At 40.7% G+C, this 15622-nt stretch overlaps 1 protein-coding gene across 12 annotated transcripts in view; it reads right to left on the bottom strand.

Moving 5' to 3' along the window:
• atrnl1a (attractin-like 1a) overlaps window positions 1-15622 on the bottom strand; it is a 221588-nt gene that overhangs the window by 95211 nt on the left and 110755 nt on the right. For all 12 annotated transcript variants that reach the window (XM_037124440.1, XM_037124441.1, XM_037124439.1 and 9 more), the window contains one exon: window positions 1096-1157. In XM_037124440.1, the coding sequence (XP_036980335.1) occupies window positions 1096-1157 (62 nt within the window). The remainder of the gene's footprint in view (window positions 1-1095; window positions 1158-15622) is intronic.

Below are 15622 nucleotides of genomic sequence, written 5' to 3'. Positions count from 1 at the left end.
TCTAAATGCTCGACTACATCAGGCTTGCTTGATTGAATGTCCACACGCTAAAGATAGCAACAGACGCCGTACCTCGGTGTGTGAGTCTGTCTGTTTGCGGTTGTGTTGCATCTCGGCTCCTGACTAACCTCAGAACTCATCCGGCCCACATACTGCATGGAGTGATTTATTCGGTTCACCCTTGGCTGACATGTGGCTGCGGTGCGTCCAGCTTGTGGCTCAGTTCTTTTGAAACAGGAGGACGATCACCCAAGTGCCATCATTCCACACAGTATGTGGGCTGGATGAACATGTCTGAAGCCTGACGAGATGGAAATGCAAGATCAAACCGTGCTCTTGTTTCTGGATGATTTTGGTTTAGACCAATCGATATTTAAGGGATTGTTGGCAGCTGCTGGAGAGACTCTTCGTCTAGATCTTCAAGAGGTTAGTGAAGATGCTCCACCATCAGTTATATCAGAGCTGACGATATATCTCATTGACAGAAGAGTAACAACAGTACTGAAGGCTTTTCTCAAAGGTAAAATATGTTTACTCGTGTCTTGACTGGCATTGTTAAAACTTAGTAAGTAGTAAGTAGGAAGTTCCTATTACCCAAATTATTATTTTTACTATTTTAGTGTCTTGCAGGTCAAATACTGGGCTAAATTTGGTGGAAAGCTCAAGTAATCTTAAGCATAAAAGTTTAACAAGCAGATCCGAAGTACATGTTGAAAGAGAGCGAGCGATTAAGATAAGATTATTCATTATGTAACCGGGACATCCAAACAGCCTTTCACACTTTAAATCTACAGGAATTAACTTGACTTGCAAATCACCATAACTGCATAACAGCATCTTTTTATCCTTTGCTCTCTGTAGTCGTCCCGCTCTGCAGAAGATCGTCAGAGCTGTCGAGGGTTAAGTGTCCTGCCTGAGGCTGCTGCCACCTTACTGTAACTCAGTGAGTTCAGGTTGTGGCCCAGTTGTGCAAAGAAGCCTCTGGGATCTGTACCGCGGACCAGCAGAGCCCTGTGAGGAGCAGCCTGAAGCTCTGCAGCAAAAACACAGTATATATATACAGTAAATATGACAGTCAGGAAAAGAAAAACTCACCTGAAGAAGGTGACGAAGAACTGCACCAAGTCCATGATGCTGTTGTGCTGCGAGAAGGCAATCTGGGAAAAAGGACAGAGCAGAGAAGAAACAGCTGAGTATGAAAAGTTGCAGTGGTCATATATCTTAATTACATCTCCGCTATTTTCATGTCTGCATATAAATAAGCATCTTTGCGATCTTTCCCAGAGGCTGACATCTCCAAGAGCAAATCCGCATATTTAAAATGCATTTTTGCTCAATTTATTGTGAAATGTTTAAACATGATTACAGTTGACAATATCACAATTACATTAAATTACAAACATATACACAAACCTCCACTTTGACCTAAATGACCCGTTTATTTTTTACATTTTCAGCCTGATATAAGGAATAAATGACTAATTACACCAGCAGTGCTGTTCAGTCTCAGTTACGTAACTCCATCTTACCCCAAACACAGAAAAGCAGAAGGTTAAACAGGTAATGAAACACTGAAATACATCAGGCCAGAGCTAAGCGATGAATAGTTTTGAGTTTAATAAGTGCATATTTTAAAAAAGAAGCTGTATTTTTTTTTTTTTCTCACAAAGCAACCAAAACACACAAAGACTTTACATTCCACGAGATCCAACGAGCGCCTTACGCAACCTCGCTCGCCTCACACATGTGTTCCGGCGCATCATGTGAAACTGATGCAACAACTGTGCATGAACATCTCTCTTACCTAAGGCCAATGTTCAGAGCTCTTACATAAGGCCAACAATTTCATCCCTGCCAAACACATTCTCACATGTTCTCTATCTCCTTTTGACACACACGCCGAGCACAATGCGAGCCATCACCCATATGGTTTTGCAGGTTGTTATGAGATTAACCTGTGAGAAGAAAGGCTTCTGGCCTTTTGTGCTCTAAAGTGTTTCTGCAGCACTTTGTTCAATTGAACTCCGACAAACCCGCTGGATGTTACAGCACCACTAAATCCACTGACTGCACCATCCATCATCGCAGTGTTTTCTGCGCTGGGATGCTGGTGCAGTGTGTGGCCCTCTGCTGTCCCGAGATCCGATACACTCAGACATCCTGTGGGATTATTTTAAAGGGTCAGTTCACCCATATTCCAACAGAGGAAGTATATATTTTTTTCCATTTAGTCCTTGTGGTGTTTAGTCATGTGGATAGTTTCTGGTTTTAGGTGTTGAGATCTGAAGGAACTCAGCCACATATAGAGGAGGAAAATAAAAATGTATTTGCGCTCGTCAAAGCACTAAAAATATTACATGTGAAAAGCTAATATAAAGTAGACTTTCCAGAATCAATTTCTCATTATTACGGCAAATTAATTGGCGTTCCGAGGTATTTTTCAGTGAGCGAGTCTGTCAATTTATGATCATGAAAACACATCTGTTTAACTCTGACTCACAGTAATGACACAGTTTGTAGTATGTAGGTTTTCTCTTGCGTTCATAACTCATTGTTATCACTGCTCAGACGTCTAAAAACCCAAACTGCTTGCATGAGTAAATACCATCAAGGAAAAGAGGCAAAATATGGTGAAATTAACCTTTAAACTGAACATATACTTTACACATGTTTTCCACATCCACTAATGAAGCACAAAAGATATAAACAAAATGTTTTTCTACATGTATTCAAAGGATACACATTCTATTGTATGTTGCAACATTAAAATAAAAATATGAAACAGTACAAAAGACATATTTCTTCTCGTTTCATCAGCAAAAACACCCACATATTGCTCACAAATCACTCCAAAGCCTCTTCCTCACCTCTCACCTTATCTCATCCCCCTGCAATCTGTCTTCATCATCAGCTGTGTGTGTTTATTGTGTGTGTTCACCTGTTTTTTTTTTGTTTTTGTTTTTGTGTCTCAGAGTGTGAGCGATGCACCCTGCTGTTTCGGAACAAAGTTTTGGCCCTTAGCTACGAAAACTTCCTAAAAGGCCATTGTTGTCCATGTTTAAACTCCCTAATAAAAGGATTATTTATTACAGACATAATTGATTTTCCATTCACATTTCTGCCCCGTAGGAACGAAACAGAGCAGAGTTGTTGCTGTTGTCTTGTTGGACGAGGATTCGGAGATAGATGCACACAGCAGAGCAAAGTTCTTCAAGGTCACAGCCAACCATAGCAGATAATGAAATGGTCGAGCTCAAGATCACAAACAAACCACAGACGAAGATAGCGGTGTGTGCAGCTGCCACGAGAGCAAACACTTCAGAGACCCAATGTCACTTCCTAAAAATGAAAAGAAAACCTCCAGTTCTGTTGCGTGTTTCAGCATGTGTTACTGAGTTAATGTCACAAACTTTGTAACTCAACTTTGTGGTGGCACATGGCACAGAAGAGACGTAGTCGAGGTAACATATCGTGTGTCCACGTGGAGAGAAAATGTGCTTTACTGAAGCATCGTCAAGTGTTATCATAGAAACAGGACAAAGATTTCCAAGGCTGTTCTGCAGTAATAAAAGAAAGAACAAAGCCACGTTCAGTGAGCTACAGCGGTATTCAAGTTGTACTAGTCAGGTTGAATCATTTTAAACAGCAAGTCAATTCAAAAGGTCACATTGTTATTTCTCTAATTATAAAGCAGGCGGAGGTGTTTAATAAATACTAAAGAATCAAAAGCAAATACAAAAATACGCCGGCTCAGGCCCACAAGAACTGACCGATCAGAACAGCCTGGAGTCTGTTTTAAAGAGACAGACCCTGAGAAAAGGTGCTGCAGCAGCGAGCAAGACACCCTGAATGAAATAATGAACCTGAAAATGAGCATAAAATGGGACCTTTCACAGTTAGTTACTCACATTTGGGATGTGTAGTCCTCAAAACCTAAACAATGAGTGGTTTACTTGTCAGTATCTTCCAACATCAGCCGATATGACGAATGTGTTTCGAATATAACTTGTGTTACATCGGTGTTCGAGTTAGAAAAACACTGCTGTCCTTTATCAATAGTTGACTGTTGGCACAAACTCGGTCCAAACCACGCTGTCTTGTTTCAAAGTAAAGATCCCTCCTATTACCACCAACTTCATGCTGTGATGTTTATGTTAAGTTGATTGAAGCTTTTGCCACTTTATGTCAGTGATATTAAATACAAGTATATTTATTTGAGAGATATTTCTGTGAAAAACACTAATAACAGGATTAAAAATCTGGCCACATAAAGGCTCAGCAACAAAAAACAAAACAAAACAAAAACACAATGACTAATAAACACGTCTTATCTTCACACTGCTTGTACTGTATGATGTGCAGAGCAGGAAGACGTGACGGCAGCTCTCAGACTGCTGCGGATGAGGACATCAGCTGTAACATTTTGTTCTTAACTCAGACGTCAATGTCAAGTAAGTCTTTTTGTCTTTAGTGTAAAAAGCTTCAGGTTCCTAATTAAACAGCCGCGATTTCTCTCTAGACGTCTTCACATGATGAGCTGTTTCATAAGAGGCGAAGCCCGTCTGGCAGACCTGCACTCTTTTATTCATTTGGACACATGTATATTTCATTTTAACTGGCTTTAAAGTCTTGCATTTTCCTTTATGAAACTTTAAAACAATGTGAAACTGCTACATTTGAGGCCGCTAATGTGCAAATTAGCATGTGACATCATCTGATCCTCACGACAGATGGTCTGCCAGAACAGGAAAAGATCCTTTTTTTAAAAAAATGAGAAGGACCGCGGAGCAACACTGCAGCTAACAGGGACTATGAAGTATTAAAACAGTGATCACAGGCATCACAATACATCTGACGGCAATATATTTCAAGCATGTTCAACATGGGGATACCTTTAAATGGCCCTAATAGCCGGAAAGGCTGTTTCTTTGTCTTTGGCGAATCCTCTGAGACCAGTCAGGAGGAGAGAGAAAGAAATGGGGCAGAATGGACTTAAGAGGTTTACCGGCATTTGTGCAGCAGGTTAAAATGGCCTGACAGTGAAAAAGCTGCAGAAAAGCTGATTTTGCTCCAGAGGGACACGGCATTAATACAGGCATCAGGGAGAAAAGAGCCTGGCTTTGCATTCAGGCCTCCCATGCAGCAATTTACATCATTACTCCCTGACAATATAAAGACTTATTATGGATGTACACACACACAGACACACACTAACTCAGAAAGAAAAGAAAAACAGCAACATAGATGCACATCTCCTGCTAGTAAACAGATAAACATGCATCAAAAATGAATGCAACAAAGAGCTGAGACACAAAAAACACACAGTGGACAAACTGTGAACATTATACTTAATATGGTTAATTTATAATGACTCCGACATGGCGCTTAATTTATCTCTCCCTGACACACACACACACACACTTTCCAGTCCCACAGCAACTCCAGCCAACAGCCATCATTTCAATTTACAACAACTGCAGTCGTTAAAAACAACTATAATCAATAAGCTGTTTAGACCACACCCTTCTCTTCCTGAGCCACACCACTGCAGAGCCACAAACACACAAGCCTGACCCCATTACACACACACACACACACACACACACACACACACACACACACACACACACACACACACACACAGGAACACACAGACCTACGCATGATGCAACCTTAACATACACAAGTTATGCACAAATTACCATAAACATGTTAAAGTTAATGCACTACTCCTGAATATCTGCTTTAATTGGGTAACGTTCACTCCCTCCTGAGACTGTGTGATGGCGCTGGTAAATCTATTCATGGTCATCTCAGAGGCTGCAATTTTCATTTGTTTAGTCAAAACAAATTAAATTCCATCTCTCAAGAGAAGTGATTTATATTAGATTGAAAAAAAAGGCTGCGCAGGGTTTAACCGTTTCATTCGACATGTAGTTAGAAATCTGCAATTTCGGAGGCAGGGATTGATGCACACTGTCCCAGTTTGGGTTGTTTGTTGCCATAGTAACACTTGCAACTTTCTTCCATACTTGGGTCAAAGTAAAACAATATCTTAAATTATTTATTTAACCAGGTTCCATCTTGCTACGACAAATCGCTGTTTAGTGGATCAGACAGTGGAGTTTTCTGGATATCGGAGCGGGTCAGAACATGTGCACAGTGACGGGTTTCTTGGCTGGTGGTCCCTAGTTTAGTTCTTATTTTGCACTCTACATCCTCCTGAGGAAAATGTCTGTCTCATTAGCAGCTAAATGCTCCACTAAGTCACCAGCTAGTCTCCAACTGTGCCTGTCTACAGGTTCCTGCTGAGCAGGTGCTGTACAGTGAGTTTTTTTGGAGATAGCTGTTGCTTTTACAGAAAACAACTGTCTGATGTGGCGGAAAAAACGACACTGTGTGCTGAGAGTGAACCAAAACCAACAGATCCTCATACCTAAGTGACTAAAGAGGCTGATTGTCAGCATCTCCCAAAACAACATGGCCCCTGCAGTGCAAGGGAGACATCACATCTCTGTCATACGGCCACAGATCAGTTAAATAAAAGTGGTTGGTTAGGTTTATGATCATTTCATAGTTTGAGATAAAATTTATTTCATGATCATATGGCCATAATAGTTATTACAGCAGCAAAGAAAGGACGTCAGTGCATCAGAGGCGGCAGTGCATGCTGGACTTCAGCAGACTGCTGTTCCTTCCCGGTGTGAAACCAAAAGTCAGCAGTGAGTTTTTTTTTGTACTTATTAATGTAGGTAACTTCTGGCAAGTGACTAACTTGAGATCAAACTGTTCTTTTAACCCAAACCACAGTGTAATCAAAAACCTAAACATTTAGTAGCTTTGTTGCCCAAACCTGACCAAACTGCAACTGTATGCTGAAGGTGTAGCACACCTATCGCTGGTGCGCTACAACTGCCATGTAGTTTTGGGTGTCATCGGCGTATACGCTCATTTAGGCAGATGGATGTGTTGGAAAAAAATTGGATTATTGTCACGTTTGTGTTGCTCATGTAGTGATTTTCTACAAGTCAATCAGCCCTTAAAGCAAAACTCTCACAAAAATGCAACCTAGGCTTTTTTTTTGTGAATGTATGTGAGTCAAACCTTCGTGTAAAAGCATAATTACAACAAAAGAGACACTTTTAAGATTTACTGTATTTTCGTTTTCAGGTCAAACTCATTTTCAATGGGAGTGCTACGGGCACTTTTACGATAGCATCAAAATCTCTATTTTTAAAACACTAAGAAGCCTCGACACAACATGAAACTTTGCTGATAGTATTACCAGAAAATTTTTTGAACAGCTCACGTTAGCAGATACAGTTCAGGGTGTATAACTCTGTGTACACAAACAATGTAAACCTAACAAACAACTTTTCTTGCCTAAACCTTTACTGATCTGTGACCGTATGACTCGGGTACATTCACAAAAAAAAAGCCCAGGTTGCATTTTGGCAAGATTTTCGCTTGTCCAACACATGACGAGTGAAAACGAGTCTCCCCTCTATCTTTACTGCAGAAATGGACCAAATCATTTGTTAGGTAGCAAAACATCACCAGTGGAACAGAACGTAACGATGAAGAGCTCAGACAGTCTGAACAGAGATAATGAAAATTCCCCTGATTCTTAGTTAAATTTAAAGAAGAAATATCTTTCCACCTCTCAGATTGAAATGACTTCCAAGTTGAGACAGAGAAGTGTGACTAATGTATGAGACCAAGTGTTTAATGCAGAGATTGGAGCTTCCGCAACACAGCGTGGTGACTGTAACCGCTGATACAAAAGGCTTTTGGAGGAAAACACTGCAGGAAAGAGGGAGTCAGATAAATTACTACAAATGGGAATTCTCCAACAGACGAAGAAACACTGAAGTAACTGCAAACACACAAAAGATAGAAGCTGTTTTTCTTTACTATAGAATATAATTGTTCTGAGATCAGGGGTCAGCTGCCTGTTCAGGGGCAATACTTTTTTTTTTTTTAATCTTGAAGCTCGAACTGCAATTACCACAGGGGAGAGTGTGTGAGAGTCAGAGACAGGAACAGAGGGAGGAGACGGAGGTAAAAGATGAGAGGAATGACGTAAAGAGGCCTCCAAGGACCCTGCCACTGAAGTCCAGTCATTATGGAAGGACTACGGTGGCCCTCTGGGGACAAGTTCACAAGCTGTGACAGCAGTGGGCTGCCTTTTATATCCCTAACCCTGAACTCAGGGCTGCTTGTTAAAACCTGAAAGGAAAGAAAGTGTTTGGCAAATCAATAAGACAAGGAAGAGAAGAAAATGAGTGAAAAAAAAGAGAGGAGGAAATGGACGGAGAGAGCAGGAGGAGGGGGAATGAAGAGATGAAGCAAGGAAGAGAAGCTGAGACAAGATGAATGGAGGACGACAGCAGGAATCAGTTCATTTACTCTTCTTTCTTAATTCTCATCAGGGCTGCAGGCGGCTTAGATGCAGCAGGTAGAAGGAGGGAAGAGGAGAGAGGAAACAAGCTCATCACAGCTGGACTCATAGCTACAACCGTCCTCTCATAGTAGGAATAACATGGCTGCACCAGATTCAGTAGTAGTTGGTTTTTGCTCTTGAACTGCTGACTACAACTTCTGAACATGGTGCTGTAGAGGATGACTGGCTGCTAAGCCTCAGAGACCCGTTTAATTAGATCATTTTAATGTTCGTCGGGACAATTTCCAGCCGTCTTTGGGGGCAACAAAACCAGCTATTTTTAACAAGATGTCGGGACGTTTTGTGTCTTCTTGTCAACAAAACCTGGTGTTGTTTTTGTGCCTAAACTTAAACAGACTTTAACCAAATCTCCGTCACTGCACAGAGATGAAAACTGAAAACACCAAGATACCGTTTGCAACACACCACTTCACCTGGTGCAGCCACTCTTTAGAAAAAAACTGTAGTAAGATAATTAATAGCTAAAAACTGATGATGAATAGTGATTTAGTTTGGAACTTACACTGCCAAAAGAAAACATGCGACTCAGTTGCCACTTAAAAGTCCCATTTTTTAGTTTTCTGGCCTCTTCATCTTGTTACCAGTTCACCCTCTTTTCTGACAAAGTGATGAATGTTTTCTGTGGTACATACAAGTTTTTTTGTCCAACTATACAGAGCCGAGCAGACGTGAGGCAGGAAAAAAAATGTATGAGTGCTCCATCGAATCAATAATCTTGCTTCAATTACAAATGATTCCCTAAAACTATATTTTTATGCTCAATTTATGTATGTAATTCCCCTAAATGTATTCATTACCCCTCTAAAATGAATAATACATAACTGTGAAATTCTCATTTAGGTAATTTCCCTTCCCTCACTTCTCTGTTCCGAGAGGGCAACGGAGCATTTTGGAGATTATAAACACAATCTCATGTTCCACAGGCGAAAAGAATATCCAGCGCAAGATTTCAGCACAAGATAAAAAGTGAAACTTTATCAAATTCATTCTGGAGTGAGGAATATTTTGAGGCTTTACAGACAGACATTTACAGCATCTGTTTGAGGAAGAAAATGTTTTCCGTTGACTTTTCACTCTTCTTCATGTGACTTTGGGTGGATTTTGTTTTCTCTCTCAAATATTTAGCCCAAGGAAACGATGCAGGACGATATCATACGGTCTTCTTAGTGGAGCTCATGTGCCCTGCATAGTGATATGTGATATATATTGGTTTTAGTCCTAATAATGTTTAGGACATGCAAACATCAGCATGTAAATATAAATTTCCAGCGGACTGTAAATGTGTTTACTGCACACTCTTCCTCTCTATTTGCATATTCATGGAGCCCTAATGACCAAAGTGAGGCAGTTTTCGAGTTCCGTCTCCACCTACATGGTATGTAAATGAGTGCAGCTCTGCCATATGTGTGCACTTGTTGTCATGAGAGCTCACAGATGTAGCTCTTTTTAAACAGGTGCTCGAGACCCACTGCTGCGTCAATCTGCAGCTCAAACACGAGCAACAAACTGCAGCGAGAACAGCACGATATCATCCACGAGGACTTTCCACTTGTTAGTCTGATTTCAGATTTTCATGTTCTCATTTACAATTATACCTCTCACTAATCAGTCACCAACAGAAACTCACTGAAGTCAAGTTACAGTGTCGTGGCTGCACATGACACGACGTCTTGTGAAAAAGTTTGTAAGTGTAAGTCTTAAATAATATGTGAAAAATGTCTTTTTTGCCAAGAACCCAATGCAAGTGGCATTAGATTAAAGTGAAACTCTCACCTGGTTCGAGCCTCAACTTCAAACTATGACTACTTATATGTTTAGCATCGGCTTTTGACTCGAAGGACTCAGCTGTCAAGTTACCAAGACAATTGTTGTACGTGACATCCAGTTTGACTTCAAAATAAACTGTTCTAACAAACAATATCACTCATTTTGCCTTTTGGACTGTTATTAACAAATGACTCTGGACTCGACTGCCCCTCATCTCTGACTTTTCCTGCTCTTTACACTGCTACACTAGACTTGCAGGGTGAAACCTAGAAGCACGAGGCCAGCGACCAGGCTGCTGTAGTAACAACGTGGGAGTGAGAACGGGCTGCAAAAAGCTCCGAGCAGATTTCCTTTCCTTCCGATCGACTGATTACCAGATTTAATTGAAAAGCATTGATCTGGGTCCATAATCTGGCTGTCATAAATGCTATTGTGCCCGGGTCCTCACAACGAATTCCCACACGACCCGTCTAATTAGTCCTGATGCTGCTGATGACTGCAGTTGACTTCCTGTCTGGTTAAATGGGCAGCACTCAACCTTCACTCTTCTCTGCCAGCCTATGGAACATAATACTGCCTGGACGAGATGCATCTGATAGACACTTCGTGTGTGTGTGTGTGTGTGTGTGTGTGTGTGTGTGTGTGTGTGTGTGTGTGTGTGTGTGTGTGTGTGTGTGTGTGTGTGCGCAGATGGTTAACCATTTCAGCTTCTGTTTTAATCCAATAAAGGAAACTCTGATCAGTGAGGGTGTTTCTTCGTGTGTTTGCATGTGTGTGTGTGTGTTTGAGTATGTTTGCGTGTGTGTGTGTGTGTGTGTGTGTGTGTGTGTGTGTGTGTGATCTGATTAGGAGAGGCATCCTATTTAATGACGGCAGGCGCAGAGGATAAATAAGTGACTGTGCACTGAGCGGCAAATCAAATCAACCCAACCAATCACGCCAGCCTCCAGTTCGACTGCAACAAAATGGCTGCTCACCTCTGACAGGAGGCTTTTAATCAGCCGGCCTATAGGCTGTGATGCATCGAGGGGGGAAAGCAGCAGGAACATGCAGACGGATGGACGTGGACACTAAGAAAATGCGTGTTGTTCATCAAAAACAACAAAAGTGGACTTAAAAAGAGACGAAAGCGTGCTTTGTCTCCTGCAGTCGATTTTAATTCAGCATGTGAGACATAAAGAGTGGAGACAAAGGCCTCTTCATCGCTCATTTTCCAAGTTATTACAGTTCCCCATTTCTTTTCTTGTGGAGATAACATTTTCTGCTAAATTTACAAACAGAGATGTTTCAAATTAGAAACAGTTACGGTCTCAAGTTATACAACTTCTGGCTGAATTAAACAGTTTCAAAACACGGAAGATGAAGAGAGAAAGTGGGTCATGTTCCCAGAATGTTTGTGGGCTCGATCAATAAAACATGATTTTTTGATTACAAAACGAAACCAGGCCGGTTACTAGTTTCTGGGAAAAAAAAATGGTATCAAAAGTAACAAATCAGAGTGATGATCTAAAATGTGCCCGCGACACATTTTGTATATTTATTCTTTTATTTATATTCTACACTGTTTACATTAAACATATGATTTCTACTCATTTTCTACTGAGTTTCTTTATAAAACATTTAGCTTTTCAATTCTAATATCTAAGACATTATCAAAGTCGAATCTGCAAATCAAGAATAAATTAACAAATAAAAGTTTCCAATTTGTAATCATTTAAAAGTATAAATCATATTTCTTTTTCCCAGAAATGGAGACATACAGTTAAAGTCCGTAGTTTCCTGGTTAGAAACGAACTGTTGTTGTTCTCGTGATGCTGAGCGCAGGAGAATGAGGGCGGGGGTGCAAGGTCAAGCGTGACAGAACCAATCAAAATCAGTTCCAGCAGAACGACCGATCCCGACACCTCCCCTCGGCCCTACAACCAGCCTGGACCTCCAGCTGACGTCAGGACGCCGCCAGGGAAACACTCACAGGTCGCATCAGTGCATGTGCGTGTGTCATGTGTGTGTGTTTTTCGTGGATTTCCGTCTAGTTGCAGACCTGCTGGGTGAGGACGGTGCGTACTTGGATCCATCCATGAGAATATTTTCACCTTTTTCAGCAAACATGGAACGTTTCAAGTGATGTAACAGTACGTGTGTGACTAGGAGACATTTTTTTGACGGCAAACTTTATCTGTATATTATTTTTTGTGCACATTTCAAAGTATTGCATTAAAAACAGTTCATGGAAATCACATAATTAAAAATAACCTAAATGTTTCATTAAGCTCTTAACTAGCTGAGGTGGTTATTGCTTCTTTTTCAAAGAAAGAGTTAATGTGCTGGAACAATCTTTGCTAAATAAGAAAAAAAATCTGCAGCCTCTCTTTTTTTTTTTTCTTGTAACATTTCAAAAGCTTGCCTCAAATTTCCTCAACAGTCTGATGGAAACTCTGCCACAACAAAAAACAGATAACAAGTAGTTGCAGTGACTTTACTCCTCATATTAAAAGCTATTTAAATAGTTGTCAGTTTAATTCTGCAACGGCCTTAATGACATTAAATTTGCTACAACTCTGATTAAAGTTCGGTCGGTTTGGGAGCTTTGTGTGCTGAAGAATCGACCTCGGCATGTCACCGTACTTCTACTCCTTTAGTACAATGAACAAAAAGATTGTCATGGCCACGAGGAGAAGCAACGGAAAATACTTTATAATTGCACCCGTGTGCAGAAATTATGTTGACAACACCTTCATTCTCTGGCCAAGACATGACGAGGCCTCCACGAATCAAGAGAAAGCAAATCAGTTAACAACGAAGTGACAGAGGAAACGTGTGCTATCAGAGAGTCAACGACAGTCTTCTGTGCAGCAGACGTAACACCGAGGTTCCTGTGAATTAAAGAAGGACCTGATGTCCAGATCATGTGAAGTGAATCTGTGCATCAGTGTGTGTGTTTGTGTTTCACTGCAACAAACCAAGAAATCAAATTTTAGTGTTAATACAAGCTGCCAGATTCTCAAACATACACAGCTCATGGGTCAGATGAGTAAGATTCTAGTTTGACCTCCGATATTCAAAACACTGTGAAATATTAGGAATCCTTCTCTGGGGGCCGTGAATATTCACCGAAGATCACAAGACCTTCAACCATTATTTGTTTATCGGTTGAGCAGAACGTTTGACACGTCGATGTCAGGAGATGAAAAAGGTCAGAGAGGCAGCGAGATCATTTAAAATCATCTCTCAGGAGATTAATGAATAAGCATTCCACATTTCCTGACATCTGGCTGGTGGACGTCAGGATCTGTAGCTGTGATGCGTTTGTGCTCTGTCTCTTCCTCCCTCTCTGTCCTTCATGTTTGTGTGCACCTGTATGTGTGTGTGCAGGTCTATTAGATCAAATACATCAGACCGGGTCATTACCAATTCTCAGAACAATTTCTCATCCTCGCCCTGTGCTGGCGTCAGAAGCCACCAAGGTCACAGGACCGGACGCCGAGTGCTCCTCGTGTTACACCCGGGCAGGTCCGACACGGCGGTGAGATAGGACCTCGTCGTGGTAATTATCATATCACCTTTCAACCAGCAGATATATGGAGCGCTGATAATGAAGCAATAATGGGAAATGCATATGAGGGGGGAGCGATCGATGGACAAACGACCCATAACGAGGTGCCGGACGCTCTGCAATAAACGCCGACATTTATATATACAGCGAACGACTGCGATAACACAAGCTGACTGGGATTAAGCTTCCAAATTATCTTTCTCCCTAATGTGCTGGGCTTCAGTCCATTACATCTGAGCTTTCAAAACATGTGGTTAAGCACAAGACATCCACTCAGTCCTTGCAGAGACAGATCATTAACGTAGCATGTGCAACATATGTCCGATATATGTCGCACCGCAGACGAAATAAAATCGTGAAGTTTCTGGACAAACTGTCAGTGAGTGTAAGAGACAAAATGCCATGGCTTCACAGAGGAAATGGGTAATGTGGCGTAACTTCACACTGCATCTCAAACTACATCTTGATTGAAAATATACTGATATATCTTAAAAGGCTGATGTACCGCCAACCGCTTGCTGAATGCTTTTGCAATCAAGCAGCTACTGGCACCCATCCATCGTTCCATCGTTCCATCCATCCATACTTCCACCACACATCTTTGTCCGTCTCCAGACCTGCTGTCCTTCTCCCTAAATCTGTCAGACGGTCTCCATTTTCTTAACAGTGGACATTTCCACTATAGGGGAGTCTCGACATCAGTTTAAGAGCCATCCTGTCTTCACTCTCCTCCCTAAATTCTCCATTCTGTCACTTCTTGAGTCCATCCATCAGCACACACACACGCTGCACCCTGCATGACAGTCATCTTAAAATATCACCGCTAAAAGTCTACTTCAATTTAATGGATCATAAGGCTGCAGCGTGAATATTTAGTGTGTGCGGCTGCCGCCTGGAGATTTAATCCGGTGCTGCATAATTGATGGAGAGACATTGGGAAAACTCACAGATCATTAAATGTGATAGCGGATTTGCAGAACACTTTTCAGAATAGTTTATGCTCAGCGTTCTGTCAGGGCGATATGTTGTGCAGAGAGACGGCTCCTGAAAACTGGAGATGATGATGACGACGAAGACGACCATGAATCCTCACACGCTGTTTTATTTATGTGTTATATAGTGACCCAACTTCTCGGGAGAATCAGGGTTTTATTAAAAATCAGTGATGGAGTGTAACTTTGGTCGTTGTTCTTTACTCGAGTCCATTTTTTTTGATAATCAACTACATTTTGGAGGCTAATATTGTTCTCTTTACTCACTATATTTATTTCATAACTTTAGTTAACAGTTACTTTGCAGGTTGCGAGCTGCATCAGAGCAAAACCAGCTTATTTTTTAATCTAATTATTTTACTAGCAATCAGATAAATCAGAAAAATGCAAAATTTTACATCTTTTACTTGACCATTTGATATTAAAATATATTTATTGTCAGAATATCTTTTAATGTTAAACTATATTTAATAACAGATACTTAAAGATTGTTACTAAGGAACTTTTATGGGAGACTTTTACTTTGACCCAAATAATATTTTACAACAATATCTTTACTTTTATTCAAGTTTGACTTGTTATTATCACCTTTTAACCCCTGAGACTTACATAATCCTAAACTATACATGTTAAAAGTAACTACCTTTCTGTTTTTCTTTCTTTTTTATCCTTGTTAATGTATTTTAACTCAATATCTGCATAAAAACAAGCTCAATGTTCTCATTAAAAGCATACACAGACATTTGAAACTTGTATGAGGTCAATATTGTTACAGCGCACTGTAAGACTAAACCAGATGTCGCAGTGAGATCATAAAATCAGTCATGTCATCATTAGTCATGTCTT

The sequence above is a fragment of the Acanthopagrus latus genome, chromosome 15 (genome assembly GCF_904848185.1).
Source record: "Acanthopagrus latus isolate v.2019 chromosome 15, fAcaLat1.1, whole genome shotgun sequence".
In the NCBI taxonomy this organism is placed as follows: domain Eukaryota; kingdom Metazoa; phylum Chordata; class Actinopteri; order Spariformes; family Sparidae; genus Acanthopagrus; species Acanthopagrus latus.
Note: the sequence above shows the minus strand (reverse complement) of the source record. Positions and strands in the feature narration are given on the sequence as shown.